Source organism: Oenanthe melanoleuca, chromosome 14, assembly GCF_029582105.1.
Source record: "Oenanthe melanoleuca isolate GR-GAL-2019-014 chromosome 14, OMel1.0, whole genome shotgun sequence".
Classification (NCBI taxonomy): domain Eukaryota; kingdom Metazoa; phylum Chordata; class Aves; order Passeriformes; family Muscicapidae; genus Oenanthe; species Oenanthe melanoleuca.
In genome coordinates, this window is record NC_079348.1 from 10,372,594 (window position 1) to 10,392,467 (window position 19,874).

At 40.3% G+C, this 19,874-nt stretch overlaps 1 protein-coding gene across 1 annotated transcript in view; it reads left to right on the forward strand.

The window, feature by feature from the left end:
• The window catches only part of GRIN2A (glutamate ionotropic receptor NMDA type subunit 2A), a 159,553-nt gene that overhangs the window by 117,812 nt on the left and 21,867 nt on the right, over positions 1–19,874 (forward strand). Inside the window, exons 11-12 of the mRNA XM_056503122.1 lie at positions 3,729–3,889; positions 16,960–17,147. Coding sequence (XP_056359097.1) covers positions 3,729–3,889; positions 16,960–17,147 — 349 coding nt within the window. The remainder of the gene's footprint in view (positions 1–3,728; positions 3,890–16,959; positions 17,148–19,874) is intronic.

Here is a 19,874-nt window from a genome sequence, read left to right on the forward strand (position 1 = left end):
TACCCCTAGGTGCTTTAAGACCTCCTTATAATTTTCTCATCCCTTGAAATGTTGCTAATGAATTTGTGGATGCCATGTCATCAGAGTGTCACCCAGAAATACATGGCACAGCATGTACTGGAGTTAGGAGGGGTGGGTGTTCATAAACTCAAATGATTCAGCAAATGAGAGGAAAATTATATTTTGACATTGATGTGTATGTAATAGATGTTCAAAAGCTTTGTCTTCATAAAAAGGTACAGAAACTAAGTCCAAAGTATCCAGCAAAGACTGAAGTTCATGGCTTTTCTACTTTTGAGACCATTTGTGCCTATCTCATACAATGAAAGAGGAAAGAATTGCTAAATTGGAGGGCAGGTAGCCATGCACAGCACTGCCTTGCTAAGTTGATGTGCTGGGGTTCTGCCATGCAAGCACACTGTCCAGGAGCTTCTCTTCAGCCTCAACAGGGGCCCTTAATGATGCCACTTACAGGCTCCTTGTTCTTGCAAGATTCCCAGTGTCCTTGTAGCCTTGGCTATGTGTTCCTGTGGCCCAGGATGGCACAGGCTGTGCAGTCCCTGGCATGTGTCAGTGTGGCAGCAGAGCAGAGAGCCAAAGGCAGCCAGGATGGGCAGGGAGGGAGAGCCTGAGAGCCCAACCCCTGTGACACTGCCCAGCATCACCCCTGGCTGTGCTGCTGAGGGTGGGCACACAGCTGTCCCTGCTCTGCAGGAGCTGATGGTCACAGGGACAGTCTTGGAATGACTGCTGTCTTTGGTATCTTTTGGTATCTTTGTAGGATCACAGGTCAGAATGCCAGGTTCCCATCTGGTCAAAGAGGAAAGGAAAGGGTTCAAATATTGGTGTTCTGTCACTCCAAACGAGTTGTAATTGCTGCTATCAGTTTTACTGTTCTCTACTATTTTAGTAATGTTTCCCACAGTTCCTTAAAAATCTCCAGAACAATAACCAACAGCTGCTCTCAACACCAGCCTTCTCAGGCAAGCAAGTAAATCTTTAAATTATGTCAGTATATAATGTTTCTGAAATATCACTTTGCTGACTTAATGAAGTTGCCAGTTTTATTAAGGCATATAGAAAAAATAAAAGCAGAAGACTGAAGTTCTGTTGCCATGTGCTACAGTTCAGGGAGAGACAAGAATGAATTGGTCGCTCCAGAATTACAGTAGATCTCTCCACTATAATTCAAACAAGGGGCTTGTGCATTCAGTTCAAGAATTTTGTCCATGATTTAAAAGATCAGTATTTCATGAAATGTCTAGGAAGAAAATTATTTCCTAGCAAACATTATATATTTTGTTTCTCATCATAGGACTTCAGGGAAAATGAATGCGTGCAGAGCCTTGATCATTTTTCCTTTTCTTGTCTCTTGTCTGCCACACAGATCTTTGCTGCAGTCACAGATAGTGACAGTCCCATGTGTTTCTCCAGGACATGGCAGTTCATGGATATAAGTTTAATATTATTGATAAAACTTTATTCACCTCATATATGTGTGCAGTGTTAATAAAAAGATTTAAACCTCTTTCTTCCTTACAAGAAGTCTGTGAGCAGGCAGTAGTAGCAGATGATGGTTTCAAAATTAATCTTCTTGTGAGCGATAAAATTTATTGGTTGGTGCCAAGAAATTCCAGTCTGTAGATGGGGTTTGGAACTATTAATCTGCTTTTTAACTCTATGACTTTTGAATGAACTTGGGCTTTTTATTCATCCTTCTCTTTGGCAGAAATATTTTTGTCTTCCATGAATGTTCAATTTGAACAGATGTGTTAATTCCTTCAACTGTTCCTATGAGAGAAAATGCCTGCCAACATCCTAGATTCATATGAATGTTCTTGAAAAGTGAGACTACTTAAAACCAAACTCCATTTGGAAATTAGCAGAATACTCCACCATAACATCCCTGTTCCCCCAGTTCCCCTGCCATACTGGGAACTGAGCTTGCAGAATGCTCACAACAGCTGAGTTTCCAAAAAAATGCAGCAATATAAGCAGCACACAGTCTTACAGGTCCTGTTATTGACTGTGTGTCTTTAGTTATTTTTTCCAGTTCTATTGACTGGCAAATTTAGGAGAGACGTGAAGCCCTCTCAATACATCAGAGATACATAATCTCCAGATATAAATAAAGTGATAGCAACCTACATTTATATCAGTAGAATCTCTGGACATATATTTAAAAGCAGGGTTTGTTTCAGTGCTGCATAATAAACTCAGAAAGGGAGATGGCAAATATAGACTAAGAATCATGAGTAGTGTACAGTGTAATTTTGGTGCATGGGTCAATTACTATGTGTAAAAGTAGTAGCAAAGTTATAATTTAAACAGTAAAGCTCTGAAAAGGGGAAATGAGGAAAGTAAGACATCTGTTAGCTAAACTAATCGAGAAAAATAAGAGTTCATTCCTTTCTGCTTTGTCAAAACATGCTTAATTAAAATGAAGCATTTAATTGTAGTTCTGTAACAAGAAAATGGTGTTGCAGCAATATTTTCACAGTCAAGGTTTGATGGAATTTAAAATACTCCCAGTTTTTGTATAAACCATTTGTATTCTTTTTGCAAATTGGCACTGGATCTTGGGAATTCTTGATGCCCTGAGACAAAGTGTTAAAAAGAGAAATATTTCATATGGAGCCCCAAAGGAATCAGCAGCTGTATAAATATTAGGGATCTCTTGCAGCCCAGGATATATAGATTGCTCTATAACTTCAACAATGAAAACAGAATGTATTTTCCTGTGGAATTTTTGGGTGACTGCTTTTATCAATGCTCAATTCAATTTCCTCATTAGCCAATAGTTCCTCTAATCCAAGTGACCTTTTTCATTTGTTTCTTAGGGACATTTTAATCCTAAATTGTCACTTGGGTTTTAAAGGAAGATGTTGAAAAGGTGCATATACAATTCTCAGGTCTGTTAGCAAAAAGTTTATGTGAGATTATTTGAAGGATTGCCAAGTGTGAAACCTGAATGTGCCCTGAGCTATTGCCATTCCTTTGCAGATACCCCCTGGCTGGTTCATCTGTGCTGATGCAATAGTGATAGAGAGAGTGAAATTGTAGAATAAACCCATATGCCCTCAAGCAACTGGTTCATAGTTTTAAAGGATAGGGGTGAGCAGGGACTGGGATTATAGGTGTGAGAGCTCCAGAAGCCCTTCTCATATCAAGCTATGTAGGTGCTGGGCCCCTGAGGAAGCTGCAAGAGCTTTTATTCCCCTCCAGGGAAGGAAATTCTCTCACCCTGCCTCTCCCTGGCACCCTCCAGGACTGGGGCTTTGGGCTCCCTGTTGATTACTGTGGATGATCCTTTTCCCATCTTCCTGGTGGGGAATCACAATGTCCCAAATGAGATGGAAGTGTGAAATGATTACCACAAAGTGCTCTTTTCCTTTGGTTGCAGTTAACCAGTGTGTTTGGGTACCCTAGAGAGATGTTGGCAGATCAGAATCTGCTCCAGTTTCTGCTGTCCTGCCATTGAGCAAAGCATGGGAGAGAGTCACGTTTGAGTGGCCAAATGGAGCTGGTTTTACTCTGGGTGTAGATTACAGTTAGTGGGAAGTTCAGTTAGTGTGAAGACAGGTTCTGTTGTACTAGACCTGAATTACCCCACAGCATTTGTTTAGAAGAAATTTGAGGCAACTTACACAACTTCTTTTTCAACCTGAAATTGTCCTTCTTCACATTTTGGATGCCTGAAACACTTTGTTTATCCCCTTTATCTCCAGTTTCAAAGGCCACATGATTATTCACCTCCTTTTCGGTTTGGAACGGTCCCAAATGGAAGCACTGAGAGGAATATCCGAAACAACTACCCTGATATGCACCTTTATATGACCAAGTTTAACCAGAAAGGAGTCGAAGATGCCTTGGTCAGCTTGAAAACTGGGTGAGTTTTTCCCCATGATTTTTAAAGAATGCTGTAAACTTTTAAGAAACAGAGGACTATTGATGTGTACTTACTGTGGTGCTGAACAGACTGATGTCAGGCTGCTGTGCAGTACATGGCACCTTTTTTTTCCAAGTGCACTGTACAGTTATCAGAAAGGAAAATGATTGACTGTGATTTCTATGGTTGTTTTAAAATTACATGGTAGCTTCAATGTCCTATGAGAAGTAGTTTCAAAGGGCAGAATTAATGTTTCTTAAATTTGAAGACTGTACAGTCTCTTGTTATCTTGTCAGTGCTGCCTAATCTTGCTTCTGACAATCTTGGTAAATATTCTGGTAAATATAATTGTCCTTCTTTCTTAAGATCTGGGATTTAGACTTGAGTGCCATCCATCCTTTTCTCTCTGAAGTAGCCCAATCTGCCTGGTTGGACAAAGGGGCAAATTTCCATTCTTAGTCCTCCGAATTTATGAGAGTGACTCATTGCTCATATCATTATTCATCTGGGTGACAGGAATCTGCTAGCTCCAAACATTTAGGCTTGATAGCAACATGATTATATTTGTTAATTATACAGTAATAATAATAATAATAATAATAATTTCTCAATGTAGGCTTTTTAGGTTTTGTTTTGAAGTGTGTTTAAGTATAAGTATTCTAGGGGCTGTTTCAAGGAACATTTCTCCTGCAATTATTTAAGGTGAACACAGGACATGTTTCTTCCTGTGCTGAAGTACCCTCTTACTTTTGATCTTTTTGGGGAACTGCTTATCCTTTTAATTTTTACTCTCCTTCTGCCAAATCTGTATTGGAGTGTAATGTATTACTTAACAAAACACCTTGAAATCACAAAATCTTTCCATAGAGTGAAGATTCGCTTCTTTAAAAAGTTATCCTTGCAGCTGTTTCCTTCTCTCCTGTCTCCTTGCTGCTGTCTGAACTCTCTGCCCTCATTTCTCCAGGCATTCTCAGCTGGCACTTCCCAGGCCTGGCTTGTCCCATCCCAGGACAGATGTGTAACATTGTGTGACATCAGCCTTGCCCAGGGGCTTCCAGACTGCAGCTCCTGCTCTGACCGAGCCTGTGCAAGTCCCATTTCCTGGGTGACAGCTGAATTATGCATTCCAGATAGACAGCTGGATCCTCCCATTCCTGCTGGCAGTTTCTGCAGAAGGAAGTGTCCTGATTTCAGCCATTTGTAGGACTTTCAGCCATTTGTAGGACTTGTTCTGTTGGATGGACAGTTTATTTAGGGGATGTATACTGCTTGTACTTTTCACCACCCATTTGTGCTACTGAAAGCCCTGGAAAGCTGCTGTTAGCTTGAAAATCAGGCCACTTGTCAGACACTTAAGTGTGAAAACGGAAGGGGAGGAGGCTCCCTGACTGCAGGGTGGCTCAGGATGCTCACTGCAGCCCAGGCTGGCTGCTCCTGGCCCAGCTGATGGTCCTCCTCAAAGGCTTTGCTCCTTTTGACAGCACCAACTATTGCTTTTTGACAGATTCCTTTTCCCTGCTGAAGTTTTTTTCCTCTTCTAAGTGATTTCTCTGTGTGCACACCCCCAGGTGTCTGCCTTGTTCCCCTTGACTGATATTTCTGTAGCAGATGGTACAAATAAACTTCTGGGTCAATACAAGTAGCTGCTACCTCCAGCTGTGCTCCTTGGGATTTTGTCTGGTGGCACCTGCAGGAGGGTTGAACAGCAGGGTCTCATCTGCCTTCAGACTCATATTCTTCAAAAGAATTTTTTCATTTTTTTCTGCCATTTTTTCTGTTCTTCAGCACACAGAACTGTATCTTCTTTCTCTCTCCTTCGTGATTTCATTGACCAAATTCTTTCTCTCTTCCATGTAAAATTTGCCCTTTCATCTTTAACTAGACTTGATGAAGTCTGGTTGAGACATCTTTAACTTCCTTCCCTCCCTGATTCACTGGATTCCATGATATTTAGTACATCTGGTCCCATGGAGTCTGTGTTTCTGTAGCTCTTTTGAGGATGACTCATCTCTTCTTCCTCAAACTGCTTCTGCTTCCAAACACATTTATCATTTCTATTTGCCTCTTCAGTGTATGTGTTCTGTTCACCTTATTACAGCTAATTTATCTCTTTTCATCTTTATCTCTTTCCAAAACTATTCCTGTACTTTTATCTTTTTCTTTTTATTTTTTTTTTCATTCTCATTCTTGGGGATACAACGAGCAACTTTCCTTATGCATGGTAAGACTTGCTACTTCTGCACAACTTTCTGAAAATGAGCTATCTGATAATTTTAGTCATAGTCTATAGACTGGGAAGGACTTGCAAAGAATCTGGTTGGTAATTGCTGCTGAGAGTTAAAATAAATATGAGCTGTGTTATCCCTGAAGAGTGTTTGCATAACCTGTATTTCCAATCTCACTTTAAAACTACTTTTGCTTAATTGAGGACCTGAGGTTTAGTCCCTTTTAATTACTTTTGTATAGTGTTTGATTATAATTTCAAGATGGAGCAAAAATACCAGCAATGAAGCAATGCTTGATGACTAAATAATGCCACACATGTGGCCCTTGTGATCTAAATAGAATGAAATGATAAAGTAGCATCTTGTCACAGTTCAGTCTGGTTTTGCTGTATCTCAAACAAAGTCTTTAAATCAACTTTAATTAGCATTAACATCCTGAGATGTATTGGAAATACCTTGATCTTTGAAACTATTGTATTTAATATATAGTATTATTGAGTTGAACTAGAAGAAAAAAGTGGGAAGGAGACAAACATAAATTTTCAGATGTGCAAGATGCACAGATTTCTGAAGACAAATTAAAAACCAAATTGCTGTGGGTTTTTTGTTTGCTGTTTTGTTTTGGTTTGTTTGTTATTTGTTTTTTGTGTTTTTTAAAAATCTCACTTTCTTTCAAGAAGTGGAAAATCAGCTGCTTCAGTGGCCAGAAAAAGCCTGGGGAGGGAGAAATAGAAGAGAAATGTGTATTAAACAAATGGTATTCCTGCCTTTATTTCCTGGTCAGGTGTGAGGGTTAGATAAGACTTGTGTTGGAGTGTTGCTGCACATGCAGAGGTGAGTGTGCTCATGTGTGTGTCTGGGAAGCCCTGAAAGCATAGCCAGCCCCTTTCTGGTTTCATCTCTGAGAGCTGAAGCTGGTAGTGATTTAGAAATTAATGAACAAGGAAAGCATCTGCCTTTGTTTTTTTTAATTAGAACAAGCAACTTCTCTGCATGGGCAATAGGCTTGGACCTGCCTTGTTCAATTAGCATCAAAAATGTTTGAGATCATCACCTGGGAAATGCTGCAAATCGAAGTGGAAGTGAGGTTTTTGTGTTAGTCTGACATTGACATTATTTTACTCTCAGGTGAATCCCCAGAAGGGGCTCACTGCAGCTTATCCCTGAAGGCTCGGTGCCATCAGGGGTGAAGGCAAAGTTACCAGCTTTAGTGGTTTCCCCTCTCTCATATGAAATCAACCTTTGTTTCTGAAAGGATCTTAAAAGAAAAGCTGTAAAGACTCAGTAATATCCATCTCTTGTCACTAGGGTCTTGTTTCTGAGATTCACAAATGTATTTCTCATGAAGCTGCTGAAACACCATTTGTATTAATTAAATGTGTCAGTTTGCCAGGCCTGTTAAAAAGGAAGATCTTGTTACTGAAGTACTACTTATCAGTTTTCAAAATGGCAAAATATTGTCCCTCATCCAATGCAGTTAGCTACTGAAAGCAATCTTGATCTTATAAGCTTGTCAAGAAGTGTTCTTGTGTTTTTCACTGAATGTCATGCGTTTAAGGGATCAGGTGGTCCACATGTGCTGTGCTACGTGCAGAGCTTCAGATTGTTCCTTGGGCAGGACCAAGCAGCTCAGGGCTTCTGTGGGGTTTTGTTAATGAGAGCAGAATTGGCAGCTGTTGCCCTGGGCATTCTCAGAAGAGCAGAGTCTCCAAGGCATTAGCTAATGTGTACTTGGTGGGAGCGTCCGGCTCTGCCGGAGCTCTTGAGATGTTTATTGATCAAATACAGCCTTAAAAACCCATTGCAAGCATTTCTGTCCATGCTGCATTTCATTGATCTACATTTCTAGAACCCTCTGTACCAGGGAGACAGATCCTATTGATTGTGCTTGAGCTCCTGAATAGGAAGTCGTTAATTGTTGTGTTCTGTTGCAGTGGCTTTTTGGGTGTGCTTCCTTCTGTTTGCCTGGCTATATTTTTCCTGAAGAGATTATAGTTAAAGAATATCATCTTTTTGCAGGCAAAGCAACCTTCCAGTTGCAGTTCTGTGGTGTGGGTTGTATGAGCTCATAGCCCTTGAGTTTGCACGCAGTGTTTCTATTTGTGGCTGTAAAACTGTCAAGAGGAGAAGTTGCAATGGTAATAAACTGGAAATGCATTTCATGTTCTCACCTTTGCCCCAGCATATCTACAGTGGCATATAGTCTAGGATTTAACTGCTAATGGCTGAAATGAGAAAATTTAATTGGGAGAGGCTCTTTTTACAGTAGGGATAAAATGGGAAGCGTTTGCTTGCCTGTTGCCCATCATTTCCTTTCAAGGGAGCTGCAGGAATGAATCCCTGGTGTTCCCCAGGCAAGCAGCCCCTGTGCAGCTGCAGATCCCCTGGCTGTCATGAGTGCTTTACAGCTTTTATTGCCAGCCACAGCTGTGACTGAATGTTCAGGGACTTGATGTTAAGGTTTACTTGGGACTTCATCTGCCTTCCTGTTACAGACAGCAATGCTTGTGTTGATACACATCAGCAGAGTTCCTCATTCCCACGTCCTCTCTGACATGCTGATGGAATCACAGAGCTGCTGTGGTGTCAGTGTGTCTGCACTGCCACAGCCACAGCAGGAATGGCCTCAGCTGTGCTGGGTTACCAGATGTGAGGGGTTACATGCCCATGATTTCTGAGCTGCCCCTGAGGAGCTGCTCCTGGCCTGCAGGCTGTCCTGAGCTGCCTCTTTGACAGGGACATGTGATGGCTGTCCTAGCATCCTTTAATGACAAGTTATAATGCCAGCAGAAACACCTGGAAGCAAATGGCATGTGGAGTTATTTCCTCCCTGCAAGCCCACTCTCCCATGTGAAAAGAACATGATTATTAAGATGTTTTATAGAATTTTACAACACTAAACTGAGAGAGTGCAGGACAAGACCCCAGAAGGCCCCAATGGCCTTTTAACCCCATCTGTGAGTTTATTGGCCTGAATTGGATTTTTGTTGTTCTCACAGTGATTATAAATTATCCAATTCACAGCTTTGCACACTCTATTATTTGTTGAACAAATACAACCAGGTCAGAGGCTGAGCTGGCAGCTTCTACAGTGTGGCACATGTATAACCAGGGGGCAAACATCCCTGCTTTCCTCAGCTGCAGCACAGTTGGGATTGTGCCCAGCAGGTGCTACTGCTAATTAGGACTGCCAATTAAGCTAGTGATGTGCCTAAAGTTAAAATCAAGCACAACTTGTCATTTAGGAAGCCAGCTGACATCTCTCCATTTCAATGCAAAACCAGTTTCAATATTTTCATTTTATTTTTACAGAGAATTATCATCAAAATTTTCACCAAAGGAAAAATTTCCTAGTTTTTGTTCTTTCTGTGGTTCATACATTTTCACCTCAAAAGAGAAGGGCAAGCTGTAAGACAAGTTTTCTGTTTGAAAGAAAAATGATATATTTTCGTTTTTCATTAAAAGTACTTCATTGTTCTCATGGGGATACAATAGCAGCTTACAGCCAGAACTCACAGAAATGTCCAAATCTTTAACCAAATTTTAGAGAATTTACCAGGGATGGTTAACTCTGAAGAGTGAGGGAGAGAGGAAGAGGCTGTAGGCAGCATGAGATATCTGTAGTCATAATAATTTATTGCTTTCAACCCTCCAGGACAGCTGTTAGGGTACATGAAGAGAGAGCACCGTGTATGGGAGCTCTCATCATATAAACACAGGGGGAACATCTAAGTCAAAGAGCACTGAGCAAAGATCCTGAACTACCTGGGAGAGACAGATGTTTGCTGTGCTCCAGGGTGTCTACTGATCACTATCAGTTTTGACAGTAAGCACTAAATTATTGTACAAATACAAATACACTTCCCTTAAAACTGTCTGAAGGAGACAAATTGTGAGTAATGGCTTCCTTTCTGACTTTCTGTTAAAAAAGAGCTCTGCTAAACAGTTTGGCCCATTCAGGATTTTCTGTCCTGGCTGACCAAGTTCAGACAACTTCTGCAATCAATAACTTCATTTAATTTGGCATCAGATGGCTGGGGTAACTTAATTTCAATTTACATTATGAAGCTTTCTGTGGTGCTTTAATCTAATATATGTTTCAGTGTTCACTCTAATGTTCATTTTGGCATTTTGCTCAGCAGGGAATGATATCCAATGGATGTTCCAGCTGTAGCCACACGAGCTAAGAATTGGAAAGCTGGTTTGCAATTGGGCAACTGCTGCCTGTGCCAGAGAGCTGCAGAGATGTGAAAACATTTACATTTGCTCTTTAATGTAGGAACATTTTTCAGAGGGATCTCTTCACTCCAGTATCAATTCTGAAATCTAGTATCTTAAAAGAATGAGCACAGTTTTCCTGCTTTTACTGCTGAAGTGAGCAGAGTTCAGCACTACAAGTGCCAGCACAGACATAAAGACTCCTATGGCATTTCCACTCATGGCACGATTTTCTGGCATCTGATGGCTGATTCCTGTTTCCCCATAACTTGCTGTCCTTTTAGGAAATGCAGTTATTCTCATATTCTTGTAATTCTTACATTTTTGGGAATTTCTGCATGGCCAGAAGATTGCTTCTTTTGTCATTTTTTTAAAAGAAAATGTTTACCTGATGCATAGGAACCTGGCTCTAGGAAAAAAATACAGTAATTTATTTCAAATTCTTTTACTCAGTACCTGAGTGCTCTTCTCCAGTTTTTTTGATTGCCTTTTTGTTTTTAAAGGTTACTTCCTTTGTCTTCATTATAACTTTTTAAGGTTATGCTGTTATCTGTCTAATATCTCTAAATATTACAAATAGCCTGGAAATAAAATGAACAGGTGGAAGTAGCTGTGTGCCATCTATCCCCTATTCTTTTCAGAAGCTATTCTGAGTTTTAGTCTTCATTTCTTTTGGGGTTGAGATCAGGTACTTGGTGAGCCGTGCTGAATTTATCCTTCATTATGCTATTGTAACTGGGACAAAACCTTTAATCTAAAAATATATTCCCCCCACTCAGCTCTTCAAATTTTGTGTTTTGATAAACTGATGAGTTGCAAAAACTTCTTGGCTTGGCTTCTGAGATATGAAGTGGGACAATCTTCCATTGTATAAATTAATCATAAAGGCTCACTAAATTTTCCATTGTTTTGTTGCTAAGGGAAATGTTGCAGGGGCTGGGAAGGTGGGAGGGCAGAGGGGTGGTGGATGGAGCTCCCCTGAGTGAGGAGGGTGAATTGCCCATTCAGGTAACCAAGCCAAGGGAGGTTCTCAGCTGGGATTGCCCTGACAGGCCAGGTGAAGCCTCTACAACCTCTCCTGGTGGTGTCAATGTCTGTCAGAACCTGCTCTTTCAAATTTTGTCTGTGTTTCCTGTGTGAAGATTGAAGTGAGGATAGTTTGAGTTGGGAGAAAAGCTGAAAGCTCATTCTGTGCTCATCAGCTCATTTAACTGGGATGTACTTTGCTGACCTGTGTTGTTGCAGGGGGTGGTTGTTCAGTTTCCCCCTAATGAATTGGTAATATCAAGATGTCAAGAAATCCACTCAGTGTGTGTGAAGTTCAGTTCTGTGAGGAGCCATTTGAATATGTACTGAAGGATAAAGTCACTGCTGGTGACGAAGTGCATCAGATAACCTGAAATGCATTTCAGTCAAAACTGTGTAAGAGAAATCAACAGTCCAAAGGTTAAATATCTGCCTTTGCTCCAGCAGTATCAAAGTGTCACTTTAGAGACTTTCATGGAAGCCTCATCTTCAGAGCAGCATCCTTTCCCTTTGATTGCTGTGCCATTCCATAGTGGCCTTTCAGCACTGGATCCCCAGGACACAGAGTGACACAAATGATGCTGTCCCTCACTCTTCACTCTTGGCATACTTTCTTTTATCTCTTCTGTGGAGAAAAAAGGGATGAAATTAAAGTTTCTGATGAAAATCCATCAGCTCTTACAGACAGTATTTGTACTTGCTGCCTTCCCAACAATGCTATTGATGATCTCTAAAAATACGTGCTTAAATTTAATCCAGCCTTAAGTGGACACCTTTTTTTTCTTTTTTTTTTTTTTCTTTCTTTTTTCCTAATGTCATTATGGCTCAGGAGCTACTGAGAAGATTGGCAATTTAGACTTTTACTTCTCATTCCATCAAGAGAACATAATCATTGAAGGATCATGTAGTTGGTTAAGGAAGCAAAGGAACATTTTTCAACTGTGTTATACTTCTATTGTAAAGGGAGAAGTGACTAATAAAGGAGATTTGCCTCGTCTTCCTTTTCAGTTTTCATCATAGGAATTTTATAAAAAGTTGTGCCAGTAATCAGGACGGGGAAAATTATAGGGAAGCATTTTCATCTTTTCTGAAATTGCTTTTCTGTACCTTTTCCTCTAACTTAAATTTTCTCTATGCAGGCAATTTTGCATGTGTGCAGCACTGCTTGAGAATGAGTTTTTGCAATAGCTATTCTGATTTTTCAACTCTTATCCTTCTTGATGAATCATAAATGTTTAGCTAAGGGACTGTCCACACTTATTTTTCATGTTTCTCCCACTTCAGATTATTACATTCAGTAATGCCCTTTTGGGTTTTCCTAGAACTATTCCAGTTCATGATTTCATAGCACCTGATGTTCTCTGATGCTGTGGGATAAAATTCTCCCCACCCCCTTTCCCCTTGGTGATGAAGAACATTTGCCTTTGTAGTCACTGTTATATAAATATTCCAAACTGTTTATTCTTCCTTCTAGCCAGGATTATTGCACTAGTTCTGAGGAAGTTTGCAGACCTGCTGTTGCTCAGATGAGTCACAGCTCTGTGGTGCTGCCCCCCTGCACTGGCTGGAGGTGCCTGGCCTGTTTGACCAGCTCAGGGCAGTTGTGATTCTTTCCCATTCCAGCTTTGATAGTCCTCTCTCAGCTCTCTAATATTTTATACCAGTTTATTTAAACCTCCACAATGTGACAAAGCTTTTCACTGCTGGTGTGGCTGCACTGAGCAGACAGGTTAATAGTTCATCAGTAGATGACTGAGGCTTGCAGGAGGCTGGGAGCCTCTCTGGTCCATGCTCGGTGTGGAAGCTGCTCTGCTCTGAGGCTGTATCCTCAATACCAGCATGCTCAGCTGTGCAGCACACTGCAGGTCTGCTGCCACAAAAATCAACACCTGGGGCTTGCCAGAGTCTGTAGGAAGAACAGGGAGGGCTGGAGGTCCAGGCTTCCAGTCCTGCCTGGAGAATGACAAGACAAGGATGGGCTTCTGTGTGCAGCAGTCCCTGCCTGCACCCAGCCTGGCATTTCCAGCAAAGCCCAGCAAAACAGCAGCTGTGGCTTTCCCCACACAGTCCTGGCAGGAAGGAATGTCCTCTGTGTTCCCAGCAGCCTTCTGGCCTGCACACATCCCTGCCTTGTCTTCCTCCAGGGCTGATCTCACTGCCAGCTTTGCAAACAGCTCAGGAAGGGTCACATTTTTGGAATTGCCCACATTTTGCTGTCTCCATTTTTGGAAACACTAATTGAAAAATGTTTATAGTTATCTGAAGGTTCTTAAAAATTTGGAATGTCAGAAATTCACCTAGTGATGGAAGAGTTGGGACCCTAAAATCTGAGAGCTTCAGCTGGGGCTTGTTCCTCCCTGCCCACGCTGCAGGGGTACAGCGTGTTCTGGAGCTTTGCAGAACAGTACTTCTGCAATCAGCACACCATGAAGAGATGATTAAGCCTTGAGAGGTTATAAGAGTTATGTTGGAAATGCAGAAAATATATTCTGAATATAAGTTTATATTTGTGGACACCAGGAGTTTTTCAAGGCAATCCATTTTTGATTTACAGTTAAGACATTGGGCAGCTGCTGACAGCAGAACCTTCAGCTCTCAGCATCCATCCGGAAAGTACCTCATGTTTTTAAATTGATTTGTGTAATGGGATTTGTTGTGACCTTACAGGAGTAGTACAGAGCAAGTCCTCAAAAGTAAATCCTTCTGCATCCTCAGAACCTGTTCCATGTGTGAGCACTGCACTGATCCCAGACTCCTGGGAACTGGGGTGGTGCTTCCACAGCGACTGAGTGAAACCCTGACTGTGCTTTGTCTTTCTGTCCCAAGGTTTTACTACAGTGCTCAGTAACCAAGGAGGCAAACTGCATGTGAAGAGTGTGATTTCTGAGGTAGCACAAGACTTTTGCCCTGGAGTCTTTAGCAAAGAGATCTTTTTCCTTTTTATTTTTGACTGAGACTGTTTTGACAGAAGAATAGCTGACTCTTTATATTTTCTCTATGTTTAACAGCATGTGTTTCATATGCTTGCATTGCAAAACTGTAAATCCCAGAATAAACAGATGACAAATCCCAGAGTGTGTTTTAAGTTGTTGGGTTGCAGCAGTGTCTGTACCCATAGAGAGAGCAACACCTCCCAGTCCCTGAGCTGTGAGCATCCTCTGAGAGGGGCAGAGTCCTTCCTTCCCCACAGATAACTGCAGATGTCAGCATGTGAGCCTGGGCTGTATTGATTTTGGTAATTGTCTGCTGTAGATCAGGAAAACTACAATATCCTGAGGGTACAGCAAGCAGGTTTGTGAGGGTTTTTTCCCACTGTGAGCCTACCCAAAGGACATAGATTTTTGTTTTTGCTCTCTATACAAGCAAATATTGTCTCTGAAGCCCTGCATCAAAGCCCATCTGTTAGAAAATTCTGATCTTATGTTGAGGTCTGCAAGCTTGGGCAATGCCCCAGCATCCTCTTGGCTCTTTCCAATTTAATTACCCCCAGTACCAGGTAGCCATCCATGTTTTATTTGGATATATGTATGGATTGAATTTGTGACATCGCCTACCAGATGTTTAGTGATTTTCTGCATATTAAATTATCCATTTAAAGGAAGGAGGAAACCAGATTTTGAGCATTTGTGGAGCTAATCTGACTTTTAAAACTAAAGGTTGCACCAAGTAAATTTTAGGTAAGAGGAAAAAAGCAAAAATCCTGATGGCTCAACTTTTTTTTAATGGTTGCATGAACCATCTCTACTCTGAATTAACCACTTCACTAAATTTCAATTAGAAGACTTGAATGGTGACTGCTGGGATAAATATCCTTGAAGGAAAGCAATAAAGAACAGTGATTAGTGACAGGAGCTTCACTTTTTCATGACAACAGACAAAACCCAACAACTTCATTCTCTCCTGGTATTCCTCTAGGTTTAATGTGAGATAGACACAGGTTTTAAGTGCTGCATTTTTGGTATCTTACTTAGAGTTCTGAAAAATTTAGGGTTCTGTTGATTGATTATTTATTAAACTTTGAATCATGATACACATGAAAGCTTGTTGGGGATTTTTTTTCTGTCACTGGTAAAAATGTGGTATGTCTAGGTCTTGTTTCATTCTGTGGGTATAAATAAAAAGCTTTATCAGCATAAACTGATTTAAGCTTAGTAGAAAGTGTGACTCTAAAACTTCATAGCAACAGAATTCACAGCTGGTGCATCCTGATATAATGTAATTGAAGCTGATGCTGTCGAACCTGTGTGTGCCACAATACATTTATTTTTATAGCTGTCTTTCCATGGAGACAGGCCACACTGTTGGTGGGCAGTGTTGTGGAGCTGCAGCCCATCAGATCTTTCAGCAGTGCTGCACTGTGATGTTCTATCCCCCACACCATCCAGCAAAGCCAATTGTGTGGCTGTGTCCTTCCTGCTTCCTATGGGATGCACAAAGATGCTGGGAATGAGGGTGTGTTACTGGGAATGGAGTGGCTTTGGTTTTGTGTGTCATTCAGGTGAGGCTGGAGCTGAGACCCCAGCAGCTTTTACCTCTTGCAGTTGTGTAGGCTGTTGCTTTTGTGCATGCAGTACAAATCTTAAAAAGTTTTGGCTGCAGATGAGGGCAGTAATGCAAAATAAAGTTTTATCTATTTCTTTTTGAAGTTTGCATATGAGTTTCTGGCAGTATAAGAATGCCTTTTCTTTGACTGTGATCTGCTGCTGTCAAGTGATTGTCCTTCCAAATGGCCTCCTCTTCTTATCTGTGCATTTTCACTGCCTTCATTTGTGAAACATCCATGCACCTGCCTTATAACTTGCTTTACAGTGCTTCTGAGAAGGTATCCCTGGAGGGCATTGCTTCTTTTCCTTTCTTGACTGAGTTTGTTTTCCACTCCTGTTGTGTTCACTGTCTTCTTAGGAAAATGGGATTATCCCATCCTTCCATTTTTAGTTAGATGGAGTAAAAGGCCTAAACTTTTTCATGAGTTCCTTTCTTTCTCCTATGCTCCAGATACACAAATAATATCTTTGGATCTATGAATAGTCATATTTAAGTCATATTCTATCATATTTAATGGAATTCAGGTAGCTCTATGAGATATGCTCCAGTATCTTCCTTTGTCTTATCAAGGACTTAACCTCCACCTTCACTGTTTTTTTTTGGAAAGAGAAGTAAAACAAGGGTGTGTATGTAAAACTGGTGAACATTTTCAATCTCCTTCAGTATTTTAAATAAACTAGTTTTCTATGGTCTGTTGTTTAGTTCTCAGTTCTCTGTTGTAATTTTTGTTGGTTTTTGGATCTTAAGATATTTATTATCCATACTGAGAGCAAAGATACAAAGATATCAGGGCAAGACATTTTGTAGATTGGTTTCTCCTGCTCAGTATTTTTTAACAGCATCCCTTAAAATAGAAATGCAAAACTATGTGTCCTACTTTCCCCTTGCTAAAATAGATGCCTTTTGTTAATTTTAGATACAGCAGAGCAGGATATGTAATTAATGATATCAAAGAATCCATATGATATTCAACAGGGTCCCAACATCAAGGACAAAAGAAGTATGACAACAGCTGTCCCTAATGATTGGTTTGTAAAATGTTTTCTTTCATTTCAGGAAGTTGGATGCTTTCATCTATGATGCAGCGGTGCTGAATTACAAGGCTGGAAGAGATGAAGGCTGCAAACTTGTCACAATAGGCAGTGGGTACATCTTTGCCACTACTGGCTATGGGATTGCTCTCCAGAAAGGATCACCTTGGAAGAGACAAATTGATCTGGCCCTCCTTCAGTTTGTGGGAGATGGTAAGGACCAAGCTTTTTTCCTTTCTCTTCTTCCTCTGTGTATGTACAGCTTGTTCAGTTTTAGCAGCTCTGAGCCTGCTAGTACTGTTCTCTTGAAGTCCTTAAAAAAAAAAAAAAAAGGTAAAACAAAGTAAAATTACTTCTTGGTGCTGAGACAGGAGTTCTCCTGCACTCAGTTCTAGCTCACCTTACTGCCAAGGGCATTGGCCCCTATTTTCAGAAAGTACTTACATAAACTTCACAAAGTAAAGCTTTGAGAGCATTTATACATTTATTTATTTCCTTTATTTTTGTCTCTGAGCAATTCCTTGGAAGATGAGTTATCTTTCAGCATGACTGTTCTGCTATTAAAAAGAGTTTAGCTCACTTCTGAACCAATGTGAGTGATCCTTAATCTAGGATGGATTCATTCAAAGTTCTGGTAAAAGACTGCCTATGAAATTGAATTAGGGTGACTTGTTTCATTGTACTTCAAACAAATATTTTTTATTCTAACACAAAATAGAAGAGCTCTACATCCTCTTGGCACTTCTGCCCTGCAGTAGGAAACTTGCTGCACATCTTTGATATATTTGAAAACAGCAATGATGACTCAGTCTTCACATAGGGTATGAACTCCTTTTTGATTGTAGAAAGCTTCGTGTTTCATCTGTCCAAGCAAATAGAGATATGGTAATTAAAATTTTTCTGTGGCAAGACTGATTAAATCCTCTATCAGATTGGAATATATATGCATTACATAATCTTTAATTTGGTTTTTTACATACATGTGTGTGTTGACTTGGCATTTCTCTATCAGTGAAAGAGAGGTCTTTATCAGAAGATGAATATGGGTTTAATTTCACCAGTAACAAACAATTGAGGGTAAGAATGGTGAATTTCAGTGTAATAGGAATGGGAGAGAGCAGGACTTAGCATAGTGGCCTCCTGTTCCATAAACCCCAGGATGTTAATTTTCATGGGGCAGACAATGAGTGTGTTAGTCTTCCAGCACATGGGTTTTACTCCTATTACAACACTAAACAACTGGAAGAGGTGTCATCATCACAACTGATGCATTTGCTCTGGTGTATGTATGGAAAGAATAGTGTCATCATATCCATCTGTTGGATTTAGAGAGGCTCATGGAACAAGCCTCACTTATTTGGATGAAGAAAGGACTAGATGACCTGCAGTGGCTGCCTTTCAAATAGTCACATATTCTTGAATATTATTTTCTGTTTGTGTAATACTGTTATGAATTATTAGGTGCTATAATTCTGAGCCATTTTTAAATGAGGAATTTGAATCAGAGAAGTTGAATTATTGGTCCCATACTAAAGAAGAAGAAGCTTCTGTAGCCTGAAGGAGGATCTCAGTTGTCTTTCTCAGTGTGGGCTAACCCCTGTAGATGTAGCCAGAGCAACAGTTGGGTTTTCATTCCTTTCACTTTGCATTTCCTTCATGCTTACTCCTTCAGCATTTTTAATACTTTGCATTCAAGGCAAAAAATTTAATCACAGGAATGAAAATAAATTAAATAGAAGGGAAAGCACTTGAAGACATTCAAGAAAAAGCTCATCAAAATACTGGAGGTGCTGCATTTCTGTGCTTCACCTCAAATCTGACTATCAGGTACAAAACAAAGTGTGTGAGAGCAAACTGTGAAAAGTCTTACCCTGTGTTTGCACTTTGACCACTGGACTTACACAGCATGCAGGATAGCAATAGATGCAGGGAACACCCAGGTGAATGAAACCTCAGCATGACATGTCTGCACCCTTGCTCATCTGGCCCAGGAGATAAGCAAACATTTTGAATGCACAAACCATGGGAATTGTGAATGCATTTATGGCATTTTTTCATTACCATTGCTCTGAACAACCCAGGAATGCCAAAACATTACTTTTCTCTTCTGAAGGATCCCTAAATTTGTTCAAAAAATGGGCTCTAGTAAAGAGAATAGTAGTTGGACATACATGATGTTTAGAAATTATGGTAGGTATGTTTCTTTTAATCCCAGTACTGTTTGATACCTTTCTCACTTTATTGTCTCGCAGATCTAGATGACCATTTTCAGGAAAAAAACCCCAACTGCCATTGCATTTCCACCAAATGTGGGATAAAAAAAAGAAAAAAAATCATCAAAAAAGCCTTAATAATGACATTTCTTCTGCTGAGTTACAAAGTACATTGCAGGTGAACTGGAACTAAACACCAAGAAATTAAATGTAAAGAGTAATTGCCCGGAACTAGCTCGACCTGATTTTGTAATCCATGTCTAACTTCAGTAGTTCGATGGATAATCTTTTTAGCTGTGCACTTACATAACTCTGTTTTGGTGAACTAGAAGGGATGAACCCAGAGTTCACACCATTACTTTGCTGTATCACTAAAAATCTCTTTGAAGTTCTCTAGACTAAGAGCAAGTATGGTTGGGGGGAAAGTTTCATCCTGAGAGAGTACTCCTGGGAAAGCCTCAGTGGAGCCTGAATGAGGTTGTTTAAATAAATAGGCAAACACAAATGAAGGCAGAAATCTTCCACATGTATTGCTTCTGTAGAATGTATTATTCTCAAAGACTGAGCCTGTAAAACAGCAGAGTCCCAAGTAGTGTTAAATCATCCTTCAGTATGTGTAATTGGCATTCATCAGGGTATGGAATAATTTCAGTGAGTGATTGTAAACCTAATGAGTTCTGTAACTACAAGAAAAAAACATTCTAATGCATTCAACAAACACAATTTC